Genomic DNA, 16,297 nt, shown 5'->3' with positions numbered 1-16,297 from the left:
AACAAAAGCGCTTCTGACTTCTAATTTTGGAGGGTGACCCCCCTCTGATTGACCCGTAATGAAATATGGGTACCTAAATCGGAAGGAGCAAAAAAAAAATAAAAAATAATAATAATAATAAAAATTAATTTGAATTTTTGGCATCTTGAATTCAAATTATGTTTTTCGCAATCACGAGCGTGTGTGTTTGTATAGGCGCATGTGTGTGGGTGCGTGGTTGCGTAAGTGTATGTATGCATGTGTGTAAGTGAGTGTTGTGTACGTGCGTGTGCGTGATGGTGTTCGTGTGTGTGTGTGCCTGTGTAGGCGTTCGTTTGTGTGTGTAGGCGTTCGTGTGTGTGTGTGTAGGCGTTCGTGTGTGTGTGTGTGTGTGTGTAGGCGTTCGTGTGTGTGGGACATGGACGCCACCGCCCAGCAAAAGTGGATTTCGGGGGACAGTGCTCAGGATCAGCCGCGCCGCCGCCGGTGGACGGTGGTGCTGCAGGCCTGGTCCAAGCTGAAAAAGGCACGGACGCCAAAAACGGTCAAGTGAGAACAATAAGCAATCGTGATTGCTCAAAAAAGAAAAGAAGAACATAATTGCAATATAGAATGTAAATACAGAATATGTGACAATCTTCTTACAATTGAGGATTAATTTATCAAAAGTTTACATATCCATTTTTTAAAAATGTTCAGGAGGTGGGGAAAACGAATTCGGGTAAGAGAAAAATAGTTTTATCAACTTCTCTGAGTATAGAATTGAGCACGAAAGCACAGCAAATCATGGCCCATAGTAAGAAATGGTTGTGTAATAAAAACAATGAGACATCACCATCTTAATTTTGGATATGTGCCCTTATGAACGAAAACCTGAATGTCAAGAATTCCAATTCCAACAAAAACCTAATATTTCACCTTCTCATATTCTCTTACCGAAAGTACATGAACTTTCCTTCTATTGCTAATTGCGCTAGATTTTATGCTTTACCTAAGGTACATAGAACTGGCATTCCTTTCAGGCCGATTGTTTCCACAATATTGTTACGGCTTCTTATAAACTTGTAAAATATTTAGTCTCTGTGTTTTCTCCTCTTATGAGTCATAATGTATTCACTGTAAAAAACTCTATTGATTTTGTCAAAAAAAATCAGAATTGCGTTCCAAATAATTCTTTTATGGCTTCTTTTGATGTGAACTCATTATTTACGAACGTTCCGGTCGAGGGTTCATTGTTATGCCTTCAGAGTAGACTGTCTGAATTTCATTTTACTTCTAAGGAAATTGAGGATTTAGTTTGCCTTACTCATACTTGTCTAAAGCAATGTTCTTTTGTTTTTAATGGTAAATTTTATACAATGTCGGATGGTTTGGCAATGGGAAACCCACTTAGCCCCGTCCTTAGTGATACTTACATGCATTACTTTGAGCTCAAGTTGTTTCAGAAACTACAGTTTCAATTCTATGTTCGCTAAGTCGACGACTGTTTTGTTCTTATGAATCACGATCAACTAAGCATTGATGATGCTTAAACTGTTTTAAATTCCATTGATCCTCATATTCAATTCTCTTGTGAAAAAGAACAGAATAATTGCCTTCCATTTCTGGATGTTCTCGTTTCTCGAACTGAGTCCTGTTTTGAAACTACGGTTTATCGCAAACCTTTTGCTGTTTCATTACCCCCACATAGATTATCGTCTCGCCCTCCTAATCAAAAATATTCAGCTTTCAACACATTTGTTTATCGTGCAATCAATATTTGTTCTTCACCTGAGCTTCTTAATGCGGAACTTAACTATTTAAGAGCTGTGGCTGTTGATAGAGACTATCCGCCCACCTTAGTTGATTCCATTTATAAAAAACTTTGCAAAAAGTCTCAAAATATTGTTCTTAATAGAACTTTTAACACTAAGAATTTAGTTGTTCTGCCTTTCTTCCCTGGTATTAGTTTTCAGGTTGCTAAGATTCTGAAGCGATTCCAATTCCAAGAGGTATTTTCTCCTATTAATAAACTTTCTTTCTCTTCTCTTAAAGATTCTATTCATCCTCTTAATTGTTGTGGGATCTATAAAATTGTTTGCAATTGCGGACTCGGATACATCGGACAGACCCGCCGTTCTTTGAAATTTCGGTTATAAGAACATCAAAGCAATGTGAGAAAACAACAGCTGAATAAATCCAGTATTGCCCAACACTGTTGGGAATCGAATCACTCTTTTGATTTTAACTCTTATCAAATTATCCAAAAATGCCCCAATTCGTTGGATCTTGATTTTTGGGAATCTTTCCACATCCTGAGGAACCGTTCTAATTTAGTTAACGATCTTACTGCAATTCCCTATTTTTCTTCTGTGAGGATTCGTTTGTTAAAATCGGTTTAGTTTTTCTATTATTTTTATGTAAACGTCGTACATTTCTTACTTTTATTTTTTTCATTTTTTGCTTTCTTATTTCGTTTTGTGATTAACTAATTCCAATATGTTTATCCTTCACTTTGTTTTTTCCTGCATTTCTCCATTTGATACATTGCTTCCATACATAGTTTTTCCCGCTGGTAAATTTATTGCTAATTTATTCAGAGTGGTTTCATTTTTGAACTTTTTGCATTGTTTATGGGTTTTCTTGGAAAATTTATTACTTAACGGTTTTTTCCTGATGGAATTATATAATAAATTTTGCCTCCAGGTGTCATTTTATCTTTTTTGTTTCGTTGAATTTCTTTTTTTTTTTATATTTATACTATCTGCTTTTCTCGGATGACTTTTCATCCAGAAGCTCACACTTCTTTGCATTGAAAAAGGTGTTCCTTGTAACACCGAAACACGTGTCTGCAATATTTTGCAATTTTTGTGCTTTATAACGTCGGATTACTGATTTTTTGAATTTTCAGCACAAAGGTATTTATTCGTTATTATGTCCCCTTTTGTTCAAAATAAAACGTGCAAGGAACGAATTTGTTATCTTTTGATCAAAAAGCCACACTTTGCCCTTAAATACATAGGATTTTTCACGTTTGGACTTCTTGAGAGTAAGTCATTTAATAAATGTCATCTGGAAGATTTAGAAAATGTCATTAAGTGATTTTTTTCTAAAATGTGGTACCTTCCCTTTTGATAAATTATTCCTCAATTTATATCAATTGAAGTTCCCAAAATGTTAAACATTGAATCAAATCAAACATTTTCTTTTTCTTATTTAAACCAGTGCACAGTGTGGTGTACTTCAGCCATTCATAGTTGACTTCCTCAATCAGCATATTTTAACCAAGGACATGAAGTTCACCGTTATCTGAAAACGAATCTGTAGGATGAAAACTTGCAAATGCATTCATTAAAAATATTAAATATCCTGCTTGCTTTTAACCTGAAAACAGTGTTACTTAATATTCCAATCTGAAAGTTGAATAAATTAAGTGGTGATCTCTCCAAACTTTATGCTGGGAGGGGGAGGGGGAGAGAGAATCTTGTATGTATTTCTTAGTACTTTATCAAAGCATATAATCGTTAAGAACTTGTTGAAAATTGTGTGCGAAAAAGACATTGAATGCAAACGTTTAGAGTACAGGAGTGCACAAAGGTTAAAATAATAATAATAAAAAAATAATAATAATAATTAAATAAATAAATAAATAAATAAAAACAATAATACTGTTTCTTTCTCTTGAAGAATTTTGGCCCCCATCGCCTCAACATAAAATCTGTAGGCGTCTCCATTTAATACTGAATTTTAGCCTTCATAACTGCATGTTAAATCATTTTACAAATTAAAAAACATTAAAAACATGCACACATTTATCTAGGGTTGTATACGTGTTATTCTCAGATAGTTTTATTGTTAGTCTTCAGTCTGAAAATCAAAAGAAACCATGAAACTGGATTTTTAATGCAAATCAACTATGTTTTTTAAGTCGTAAATGCAGATTAAACTTGTTTTGTTTAATACAACTAAAATGTTCTACCAAAAATAATCCAGTTTGCACTGGATTCAGTTTATAGCACAATTAAAAACAACAACAATAATAATAATAATAATAGTGGCCCAATCTAGCTGTAACCAAAAAGATTTATGGTTGTAACTAATATTAGTTACCTTAAAAATGTTTTCAAAAAAAAAAAAAAAAATGACAATCGTATTGTTTTGTTTTAGAAAATTTCACTAAAGGGTTCGGAACAGAAATTTAATAAGAAAGCCACATACAAGTATAAAAAAATCATTTATTTAAAAGTTTTTAGAAAATTCAATGGATATCAGCAAATATTTACATAAATTTCATCAAACACATAAAAACAATTGAATATCCTGCAGATGACAAAATGTATTACTGCAATTACTGGCAATCAAGTATACAAAAATACTTGACTTTTTTCTGTGTATGCAATATAATTTTAGCATGAGAAATAAATTTGATTTTGGAAACAATATGAAATAAAATTTAATGTTGAGCAATCTTTAGCTCAAATACTAAATAGTGAACTGCTATAATATAAAGAAAGAAAAAAAAAAGGTAAACATTTCAGTTCTTAGGTTTCTAGATCTCAGAACTGAGAAGTATTTGTAAAAAGCCGTTTGAGTGCTAAATAACAAATATTCTAAGAGCTAAAACCTTTTTAAAAGTTATTTTAAAATTCATTATAAAGAAATACATTTTAAAGAACATTTTTGTATATGAAACGAACCAATAGTTAATAAACTTAATTAGCATTGTATACAAACACTATCACATTGAACACTAATTACGCAAAATTTTGTAACTTTTTAGTGAGTTATTTTTCTTACTTATATTATTTCTCACAAACACTCCTCAATTTGTTACATGCTTTACTTTACTTGCCTTTTACATAAATAAAACTGATATAATGAATAAATAAAATTAAAGTGGAAAGTCACTTTAAAATGGGTTACAACGGGTGTATTTTATTCTTCCTCCTCAACAAATATAAGTAACAAAATAAACAAGTTTATTTTCCTTCAAGAACAAAGAAATAATATTGACAATTTTCATTCCTTAGTAGTTCTTTTAGTAAAAGTTACAAGATATAAAACACAGTAGCACCTTTTAAAGCATTTAACAATTACATTAACAATAATTAACAGTATTAATAGACCAGGGATGGCCAATATCTGGCACGTCAAAGTATTAACAGTGGCATTTGAAGACTTAAAAATAAATTTTATTTGAAAAAATAATTAATAACAATGTTTAGCACAGATTCTGAGGTCATATCGCTATCACAAATTCTAATTCTTTATTGCTGGTTTGCTGCCATATCTATTTCGTAGACGATAGAAAGAGGTTCAACCATCTTAGTTTTATCTGCAGCAATTTTGCCATTTTGTTAAAAAATAACTCTTGTAATTATCATAAATACATATTTTAAGAACACTAGTCTACAAAAAAAAAAGGATTTTTTCTGTCACATGGGGAAAAATACCTGATCTTAGTGTAAAATGATGCGCTGAATTCAAATATGCAAATGGTTTTTCTCCATCACTAACAGATTTTTTGTAACACAAGACAGAAGTTTGAAAGAAATTTGCATATTCACATGCATGACTAATACTAAAATAATGATCAAAATCTTAGCTATTGCTCTTTTCTTTCTATATTTAGCATCAGGAACATCCCTCTTTTAAGAGTCTAGCATTATTCAGCAAAAACTTATTCACTTGAACAATGGGGGCCCCTCCAAAGATGCGTGTTTTTAGCTATATTTTAATAATACTTAGAAATTCTGGTTTTAAGTATTCAAATTCAGCACCCGTGTTATAAAATCTCAACAAGGTTTTAAAAAAGGTCTAACTTAATATGAAAGGCCAGTAAAATAACAGATCCAGTCTTTTTTTTTCTTTAATTCTTCTTGACATTGCTATTCCATTTGCATAGGAGAAAACAGCATTGTATTAATACAATTTAGCAGTTAATAAAATTTGTTTAATTTAATTTTAGACCAGAAATAATTGTCCCACAATATGTGTTGTACTAAATTTTACCTAAAAAAGACTTACAAATGTCCATGTGTTTTCTGCATTTCGACTGAATATGCTAGTGATATTGAAGGCAACATGTTTCAATCTTGCTTTTAAACTACTTTTGAAAGGAGTAATTCCAAGTCATGTCTGTTTGACATTAAAATACAAACATGTCCATTATAGAGTCGATACTATTAGAGTATACTAAAACATTTTCCTTAGAGTAAAATTTATGAATTCTTTATGTTTGCTTTCAAATATAAAATTTCAAAAAGTATCCTATTCATGTAGTTTATATTATGAAAATGGGGTGCCATTAAGACTGACTACCATGTTACCACTGCAGTACCAGCACAGCTGGCTATCTATTTCCACACTACTTGTCTTTATGACAAGATTTTAATTATTAGTTATGAATTTTTATCATTAGATGATATAGGAAAACACGGGAAAAATAAATCACTTAAAACCTATGATTACACAAACACTGTGGGTGAAGGGAAAATTCTGGTTAAATATTTGAAATCAGCGTCGAAAACTTCCCAAGAAAAACTATAAATGTGTCATTTAGTAAAACCTTTGTTCACCAATCTATTAGTTTTATCATAACGTGGTATAGGAAAACATGGGGGAAATAAATAACTTAAAAACTATAATTACCCAAAAACAGTGGGTGATGGAAAAATTCTAAAAGTGGGTATTTGAAATCAGCGTCAAAAATTACCCTAGAAACACTATAAATGTTTCATGTAACAAAAACTTCGTTTACCAGTGGAATCATCAACAACAAAGAGTTTCAATTTTTTCTTTTTAGATTCTTCTTTGGCCGCTAAATATTTATTTTCTGCAACAGACAGAGGATTGACAGTTTAATTTTGAAAGTTAATGGAGATTTTTAGTATTATTCTTACACTATTGGCATTTGTATATCAATTAGAAATTCCTCCAAGACCGTAAACTGCTCCAATGTTGAAGCCATAATATGAAAATTATATAAGTTTAAAAGAAGCCAAATCCTTGTACAGTTACTGTTCTATACGTAAGATCCAAACCTTCATAAAGTTTCATGCTCAGTATACTGAAAAAACGAAAGTGACACATCCATTCTTCTTTTTCCTCTAAGTGAAACTCTTCCCAAAAAGGCTGGCTTGCACTGTAATAGTCTCTTACAGTGCAGATGTAGATAAACATCTAGTTTGACTAGATGTTTATCAAGTAGATTTGTATGCAAAATACCGACAGCCCAGTTATGACAATCAGAAACCGCAGTTTCGCCCTTGTTATGGACTCATCAGGCAAAATGAATTTTAGCTACCAGTTTGTTGGTAATCTCAGTTTCAGTGAGAGAGCATCTGCCTCCAGCTCGGTTACTGGTGATTCTTGGTACTTTGCACGTATTTCTGCCTTAGCCCTGGAATTAGAGCACTAACTAACTGCTTAAGTATATTTGTGTTTGACTTTCAAAGTTTAGTTACCAACAGCAATTTTTTTAGTCATTTGGTACTTACAACCACCAAGTTTTGAAATCATTAATCTTTACTGCACAAAGAAAAAATCTGCTCAAAGAAAAATTGAGTGAATCTACAAATTAAACAACCAAAAGTATTTAGATAAAGTTCTTTTGGTAGAGAATTCATTTGTGCACCAATATTGTGCCATATTTTTTTCTTCTATTTCCAGCACAAACATAAGTTTTAAAAATATTTCAGGAAATCTTCCATGAAAAAAAAAAAATAAACTTTTATTACTACATCAAAATACTTTTTTATATGCATCCTTTTAAAAAAAATTTAAAAATCAGTCCAAAAAAAAAAATCTTGTGGTTACAAAATAAGTAAAAGCTGGATAGTTAGTTGATCATCCCTATACGAAATAGAAATAATCAATTTCTACCAAGGAAAACAAGTTGAAATGAATACTCTTTTTATACCTCATACAGCTTTGTACAAAAACAAATTTACATGTGACAATTGTTTTCCTTTTCAGTTTCAGGAACTGATTTGACGTAAATAGTATGATATCCATCAATATCGTCCAATTCCTTTGATTTGAATTTCGCAATTACAGTTTTGTAGCCAGAAGTTGAAGGAGTCATCTGACACTTTACTTTTGCTTCTGCTCCTGGCTGTATATTTCTAGAGATAGGGGAATGAGCCAGAAAATTAATAGAATAAACAAGTGGCAAATATTTAGAGTACTAAACCATTTTTAGGCTCTTAAATTATAAGAAAATAAATTAGAAATTTTCTTATGTAATTATATGAATAAGATATTATATTACTGAATTAACTTTAAAGCAAATTTATGATTAGCTATAGCAGTTACTTCTTAATCTTACTTACAATTAGTTAGTATTTTCATTCTTATTTTGATATAAATAAAAGCATAAAAGTGAGGACAAGCAACAGGTTTTGGTCCCAGCTAAGATAGTCCTCATCAAATTTCAATGAGGACATCATAAAAGATTGTCTCAAATTTAAATTTTTTTTTTTTTTGAACTTCTATTTCTAAGAAAATTTAGAGGAGTTTACTGAATCCCATTCCTTACTTTAACGTTATAAAAGATGTCTCCTATAATAGCTTTTTATGAACTTTAACTGAAAAAACTTTCCAGGGGAGAGCCCCTGAATCCATCTAAGATTATCTAAAATCGAGATTTTAGAACTTCAGAATACTCTCTGTACAAAGTTCATATCCATATCACTAAAGTGTTAAGGAAAAAAAGGGGGGGGGGGTGCTACAATTCTGTTTTCATGACTACAATTCTGAAAAAATTCTGATAGAGAGCCCTCTTTTTCGTAACATTTTTGAAGAAACTGTCTAAAATTTTCGTTTTTGGAACTTCAGAGTCGAAAATATGCCGAGGGATTGTTCCTGCATCTTGGCTCAAGGAGGGCGCGATTGCCCCCTCCCTTGTATCCGTCCTTGAAAGAGGTTGTCCATAAAGGAAGTCACACTTTTTAAAAACATAAACCCTTTCTTTTGTCAGTGACACACTCTATTACATAAGAATATTCTTAATAAAAAGCCTGCTAGCATACTTCTTGCTACCCTCTACCTTCCCTTCATCACAAACTGCCTTGATTTCACAATCCCTCCCCCTCCCTCCCTTAAGGCATGACATCATTTGTGGGTGACCCCAAAGGGCTTTGAAGTGTGTCAATGAACTCCTACAGAATTTAAAAGAGCAAAGATGGCGATAAAATGTTTCTTTTTTATTCGGAATTGGAAGGAGAGATTACTCTTCAATTAAGGGTCTTTAGTATTTCTTGCTTTTTTGGCAATTAGTTGCCAGTTTTAATTACACACAAAAAATGTTTCTCCCTGCTTATTTTTTTTTATCTTTTTATTGTCTGGATATCAGTTTAGAGACACCTTGCATAATGGAGAAAAATTTAGCAATGAAGTTTTGAAAATGTTTTGAAATTTAATTTTAACTTCAGAGCATTTACACTAATGAAAGTATTTTTAAAATTGGTTTAAATTTAGAATCTTAAAAAAGAATTTAAATATATTATTTAAACAAAACAATGCATGATACTGTAACTCACCCTTTCATTTTCAGTTTCACCGGTTTGCCAAAACTTGGACCTTCAATAATAAATTCTCCATTTTTAAGAGCTTTGGGTAAAGGATTTGTAAGTGTAGCAGTCACTGTAATGGGATGGTTTTGCACAATTTCTCCATCCACCTAAAATAAACATTGCAAAGGTTAATAAAAAAAAAATGAATTTCAGGCATTTTAAAATTAATCATGAGAAGATAACTGAATTACTGAAAAATTATTAAAGCACTTCAAAATTATAAAAACATAAAAGAAAAGCACCTAGCATAATGGCATAAGGGTTGATTGATATGAAATAAATTAGTACAATAAAAAAAACCATACAAAAAATGACATGAATATGATAATGCATAAAATCATGCGGGTATATATCGTTAAAAAACTCAAATAATGAGTATACAGTAAATTCTCTGAAATCTGTAGAATTGTAACCAAGGTATTAGCAGATCATTGAGTTTTGTGGATTTCAGGTCACTGACTTGTTAATGTATTATCAATTTCTCGTGTTACATTGGGAACTTTTATCACGATTATTGTCAAAGGAACAATTATTTATAAATGAAAGAAAAACATGTCATAATCCTTTGTAAAATGATTCTAAGAGTAGGATTTTTTGTGCATTTTAGTTCTTTTGTATTAGTTGTTTTTACAATTTTCATTTTCAGGAATTTTTTGCCACAAATTTAAGTTTTTATTTTTCAGTTTCACTATAGAACTACTTAGTTATAGACACATGATGCATATATAATCAGATAAAATGTGCTTGGTGAAATACACCTTTGAAGTTATAGATTAATAAAAACTTTACTATGAAAGAAGCCTAGAAGAGAAGAGCCATTATAGGGCAACAGAAAAGCAACCAAAGCATATCATAAAATTGTTAGACTTTTAATTTAAATTATATTAGTGCACAGTACACTTAAAATTCAACTGAAATAAGAATTGATTTGTTATTTTTAACCTTTAACGTTCATAACATTATTTCTATCTTAATTTCCAACATTTAATCGTAAATTTCAAAGTTTGCATCTCTTATCTCGTGCAGCTTTTAGACAATTGCAGTTTTCAGGTTGACTATACAGCAGTGGCTTAAATTGTGGAAAAAATTTGGATTTTTTTTTATAAACTTTATGTGGTTCTAAAAATTTTTATATTTCACAAAATGCAAACTCATATAAAACCCTTTTAAGAATAGTTTAATATAAACTCAATGCAAAAAACAAATTAGAATATTTTGAAAATAAAAAGGTACATCTACAAACAGATGCAGTTATGGGGTGCTTTGTAATGTCTAACTTTTGTGGCCAATCATTTTTTTTTTTTTTTTTTTTTTTTTTTTTTGTCAGAACCAATCAAATGTTAGTAATTGCCAGCAGAATCTGACATATTTACAGTTGAGACAAGTCAGTATTGTACTTTGTCCTGTAGAAGGATGACTGTTTCTCATGTAATCAAATTAGGGGAAGCTTTGGCAAGATGGGGGACCTAACTTTAACCCCTTTGAAAATAGGTGGTTAAAATCAAAAGCTTTTTCATTTTGTTTGTTCAACAACTTTACTAATGCACAAAGAAATTTGAAAATTAGTTACATTTTATCACATATACAGTAGAGTCTCGACTTATGCGAGAGATGAATTCCAAGATTCCTCGCTTAAGTCGAAATTTTGGGTTGTGGAAAAAGAGTATGAATACAAATTTTTTATAAATGTACGCAGTTAAACTAGATATTTGTAAGCATCCTTGAAACTGTTTTAAACCTTTTTTTTTTTTTTTTTTTTCAATTCTGCCAACAAAGATCTTTAAAACTCTGAGCAACAACATGCTCATGCAATTTAAGCATTAAACTACAAAAGTAACAGCAAAATATAGTACCTGAATACCAATGTCTGGCATCCTCACTCTGAAGTCATCTTGGGCACAATAATCAAAACCTGTTTCTTTAACATGAGCCACAGCAGATATTATAAACGTACACTGATCAACTAAGGACTTCTCATATTCATTATAAGATACTTCCATAGTCATCTCTTGCTCTATAAATGAAAGCATACACAAAATGAATGAACAAAAGTGCATGTGAAATTACTCAGTAAAAACAAAATGTAAAATAAGAGTGATTACTTTTCAAAATAGGACATTAAACATTTTAAACAAGGGCAAATTATGTATTATAAAACATTATTTACATATGTTTATAGAGCTGCATATTTTTACAATGTTAGAAAGTATAAGCTGAAAACCTGTGTGAAAGGCTGACAATAAATATCTAGAATTAATTCCTCATTTTTCTCCATACATTATTATTGTTACAAGCTAAAAAAATCCTGGCAATCCAGAAATTGCGAATAGTTTTAATTTTGATATACTGTGTTAAAATGCTGCTTCTTTATAAATTGTGTCATACAGTTTTTATCTTAACATACAAATTGATAAAATATAGTAAATAATATATAAATATAAAAACAGACTATAATACTAAGAGAAAAACTTTATTTACTACTAGCCGCCTGCGGCGACCAGCTGGTCCGCCTTTTTACTCCATTCGCCTTTTTACGCCAGGGGTGCCGCCTTCGGCGGCTGCTTAAACAATTTAGCGACGACATTAATCAATGTTTTTCTCTATGAATCAGTATTATCATTCGTTTTTTTTTACGCCAATGTTGCCGCCTTCGGCGGCTGCTTAAATAAATTTCGTGGCGGTGTCAATCAATCTATATCTATCTATATCATTAATAATTTGAATAAAATATTTTCTAGATCTGTCTCCAGTTTCGTCGTTTGGAATATTTTTAAAGGAGGGGGAGGGGAGACACAAACGACGTATCCTTCATGCAAATGTTGTCGAATAATAACAAAAAGCACTTCCACTTTTATGTGAAAGCATTGATTTTTCAAAGTCATGGTGTATGTGGGGGAGGGAGGGGGGCATTGACATCCAATGTGCAAGCAGCCACCTACGGCGGCTGTTTGGCTAACTTGTCATTTGCCTTTTTACTTCAAGTTTGCCGCCTTCGGCGGTTGTTTAAATAAATTTGGCAGCAGTATTAATCAATGCATCTCTATCTTTTTTTTTGTGCCATTCACATTTTTACGCCAAGATTGCCGCCTTCGGCGGCTATCTACTTTTACAATCTATCTCTACATTTTCTTATCCGTCCACTTTTTTTTATTTAAGTAGAGCAAAAAAAAAAAAAAAAAAAAAAAGCTCAAATTCCCCGTAGTGTGCAAAAAGTAGCGTTTGACAAAGATAAAAAAACTCGCTGTTTTTATTGAATTAATGCGCACAACTATGAAATGTAACGTAATATAGATACAGGGAAAGGTCCAGCTTGGGGGGGGGGATGGAAAAAGAAATAAATGCAATCCCTAAATAAAACAAAAACAAAAAAAAGGAAAGAAAGAAAGCAAGCGCTGCCGAAAAAACACGTGGTCATCACGTCAGAAAATGTAGAAGTAAGCTATATAGTAAAAAAAAAGATTAACATTGCTTGCGATTCAGATTCCATCGTAAATATCGAATCGAAACCCAAGTAGTGACGTCACAGGCATAAAAGATTGAAGAACGCTTTTTTCGACTGATGCGTGAAAGAACATGATGTGTTCAGCATTAAAAAATTGTAAAAAAAAAAAAAAACTATTGCGTATTTTTAAGAACTTTTTTCTTCTGAAGAGGGCGAAATGTTTTTACTATTACCAACTTAAATTTCAGAAATGAGGCTTTGATACTTCTCGCAGGATGATATTAGAAAAAAATAAAACCCAGAAGAGCATGCAAATTAAAGGTTTTTTCAAAAATTCATAAAAAATACAAAAATTGCTCTATCTTCAAAATTTTTTTGTTCATCACATTTAAAATTCAATTTTCGACACTATAGTACCAAAAATATTTGTCTGGCGCGATTGGTTCGGGGTCTGTGAGGTTAAAAGTACTAAAAAGTGCTAAAAATCACATAAAACATTAAATAACTTTTTTTCTAATTAAAATATCAAAAATCGAAGCCCGAGGTGCACAACTTCAGCAAAAACTACACCTGTATACCAAATTTCATCTTTCTAGGCTTTACCGTTTTCCCGGGAAGCGCGCCACACACACACACACACAAACATCTTATTTTATTATATGTATAGATTACAGTCAAACCTCGTTAACACAAACTCGATGGGGACGCCAAAATATTTCGTGCTAACCGAATTTTGCGTTGATCGATTTTGAAGTTGGGGATCGATTTGAAGTTGGGGATCGATTTTGAAGTGGAATTTGTGTAAGCAGACAAGTTTTTTTTGTTTTTGTGTCTCAGAAAATATAGGAACCAAAGTACCTTTGTACAAAAATGTACACATAAGGATTAAAACTTATAGTTTAAGTAATAATTTGAAACAGACAATGGCTATTCGGATCATTTCTCTAGGACAGTGCATTTTCAAAGATCTGGTTTTTCTTTGATCGCAAGACTGGAATTTCCCTGCAGTGTTGACAGATAAAAAAACACTTTATCGCTTTGGGACCTTAAATCTCTACGTCGGCAGAACAGGTGTCCAGGATTAGACTTTATTTTTACGATGAAATTTAAAATCTAGGTTTTTCAGCCACTTGGTGAAGATTTCATTGTTCATCCAAACTTTTTTACTGTAAGCATAGTCTACAGCTAAAGTTCATACTTTCTTGAAGCAACGTGGCTTTCCCATTTTCCTACACAAGAGGAATTTTTTTCGACTTTCAAAAGTAATTTCATCTAAAAGTATGGGGATTTTCTCTTTTCTTCAAGACCTTAAAATTGTTTTCGTCTTATGCGGGATTTCGTCTAAATCTTCTTCGTGTTCGTTAAGCGAGTTCGTGTTAATGAGGTTTGACTGTATTATCCAATCTTCTTTTACAAATGTGCAGCTGAAATGTGTATAGACAAATGAAAATTGCCCTGCTAGTCTAGTTTTGCTACTACATTTTCACAATAGCTCTAACCTTTTGAGAAAGAGACATTCAACAGACTTTTAAATTTTAAAGAATATTTAAAGAAAAGAAAAATTTACCAACACCAGGTCCGAGTTGAATTTCAAACTCATCTTTCTTAATTAGCTTCTTGCACTGTCCAGTGTAGAGAGCAGAATGAACATGCAAAGAAATGTGTACCATGTATTCGTCACCTTCTTCTCGTTTGTTAATAGCTTTCAACTTCACCTAAATATTTAACTAACATGAGTATACATTTATACATAATAAGTAAAATTTACAAAAGATGCATAAAAAAGAAAATTAAGGATTTAACTTCATTTCTTTATTTTGAAAAGGGAAAAAAGGTGGTTCTAATCAAAATAACAACAGTCGGTATGTAATATTAAGAATGCTTCGATTACATACTCTTACACATGATAAGCAAAAAATTAAAAAATACTATTTGTGGTGGCATCATTTAAAAAACAGAATTTAGAAATACATTTTATATATTTCACAAATAACTAAATTTCAGACTTACAGCAAAAGGTTGACCAAGGATAATATCCTCTAAAAGAGTAAATTCAAACTGTACATCCTCTAAATCATCATTTAAATAATATCTTGAAAATGCATCTTTGCACTGCCTTAGAGCTCTTAGCATGACTTCTCTCTCTTCTTTAGAAGCTATAACAAATAGAGACAATATGAGCGCATAACAGACAGTCATAACACAAAAAAAGCGATAAGAATGAATAAATAAATTTAAGAACATTTTAAATACACTAAATAAAGAGGGGGATCATCATCAGCAGGAGCATGATGGGAAAATATATATTTTATGCACACATAATTTGTAAAATTACATGTAATTTGCCAAGGTCATTTTGTGTAGTTTGGTATGGTCATCCAAAGATAAAGTAGGTGGGAGGACCCCTATTATTTCTGAAATGCCTCTGTACAATGGGAGGAATAAATATATTTGCATTTAGCACCAACAGTTGATTGTACTGATGCACAAAAATGTATGCAGAATTATGATAATATCTACACATGTAGAAAAAAGCCGGTATGCATTCCACAGACTACTGAAATGTCATTAGCAATGCTGCTAACCACACATTTACTTTGCTATGAACAAATACCACTTCTATAGTGGTAGCTTCATCCTATTGGCAACTTACTTATACGTTTTCTAACCTTCAAGCACTCACACAAACATGCTCATTTAACTTCAATTTATACAGTCAAACCTCGTGAAATTGAACTCAAAGGGACCTTTAAAATAAATTCGTCTTAATCATAGTTGGTAGCATACAAAAAAGAATAAATATGAAAAGGTAAAACGCAACTTGTAAATGTAGTTTGCTTTAAGCAATTTGGTTTAAGTATGTTTGAGTTAATGAGGTTCAATTGTAGTAAATCTAGGACCAAGAAGACGTCCAAGATTGTCATTTATGTATTTTTGAGAACACACAGAAATGAGATAGTAAACCAAAGTTACAGAAAAATTTTCTTTACAAGTGCAGTAAAAAGCTTGAGCATTGATCCCATTGTTCAAGAAAGAGAAACATATTCAATTTAACTATCAATTTGTTCACATGCTGTAGTCAAACTGCTTAAAATACTTTACTAAGAAAATAACCTGATGCACAGTCACAAAAATTTCTTTCAAATCTCTTGTCTAAGCAACATTTAGATATAACTTGCCAAAAACATGCACAAAATTGAAAAATTCATAACCAAGTGGCATTAGAGCCTGCTTGTATGGAAATAAACTTCACTGTACTAATAGCCCTTTTATACTTCTAGCAAATAAAAATATCACACACACACAAAAACTATTTTTAAGA

At 31.6% G+C, this 16,297-nt stretch overlaps 1 protein-coding gene across 1 annotated transcript in view; it reads right to left on the bottom strand.

Annotated features, from left to right (window-relative positions):
- Positions 1–4,183: 4,183 nt before the first annotated feature.
- Positions 4,184–16,297, bottom strand: part of LOC129233011 (annulin-like) — a 104,682-nt gene continuing 92,568 nt past the window's right edge. Inside the window, exons 12-16 of the mRNA XM_054867094.1 lie at positions 14,986–15,131; positions 14,543–14,690; positions 11,387–11,547; positions 9,501–9,640; positions 4,184–8,084 (exon numbers count right to left, since the gene is read on the bottom strand). Of these exons, the coding sequence (XP_054723069.1) occupies positions 7,907–8,084; positions 9,501–9,640; positions 11,387–11,547; positions 14,543–14,690; positions 14,986–15,131 (773 nt within the window). The 3' untranslated portion in view covers positions 4,184–7,906. The remainder of the gene's footprint in view (positions 8,085–9,500; positions 9,641–11,386; positions 11,548–14,542; positions 14,691–14,985; positions 15,132–16,297) is intronic.

The sequence above is a fragment of the Uloborus diversus genome, chromosome 1, assembly GCF_026930045.1.
Source record: "Uloborus diversus isolate 005 chromosome 1, Udiv.v.3.1, whole genome shotgun sequence".
NCBI lineage: Eukaryota > Metazoa > Arthropoda > Arachnida > Araneae > Uloboridae > Uloborus > Uloborus diversus.
This window is presented reverse-complemented; position numbering and strand designations above follow the sequence as displayed.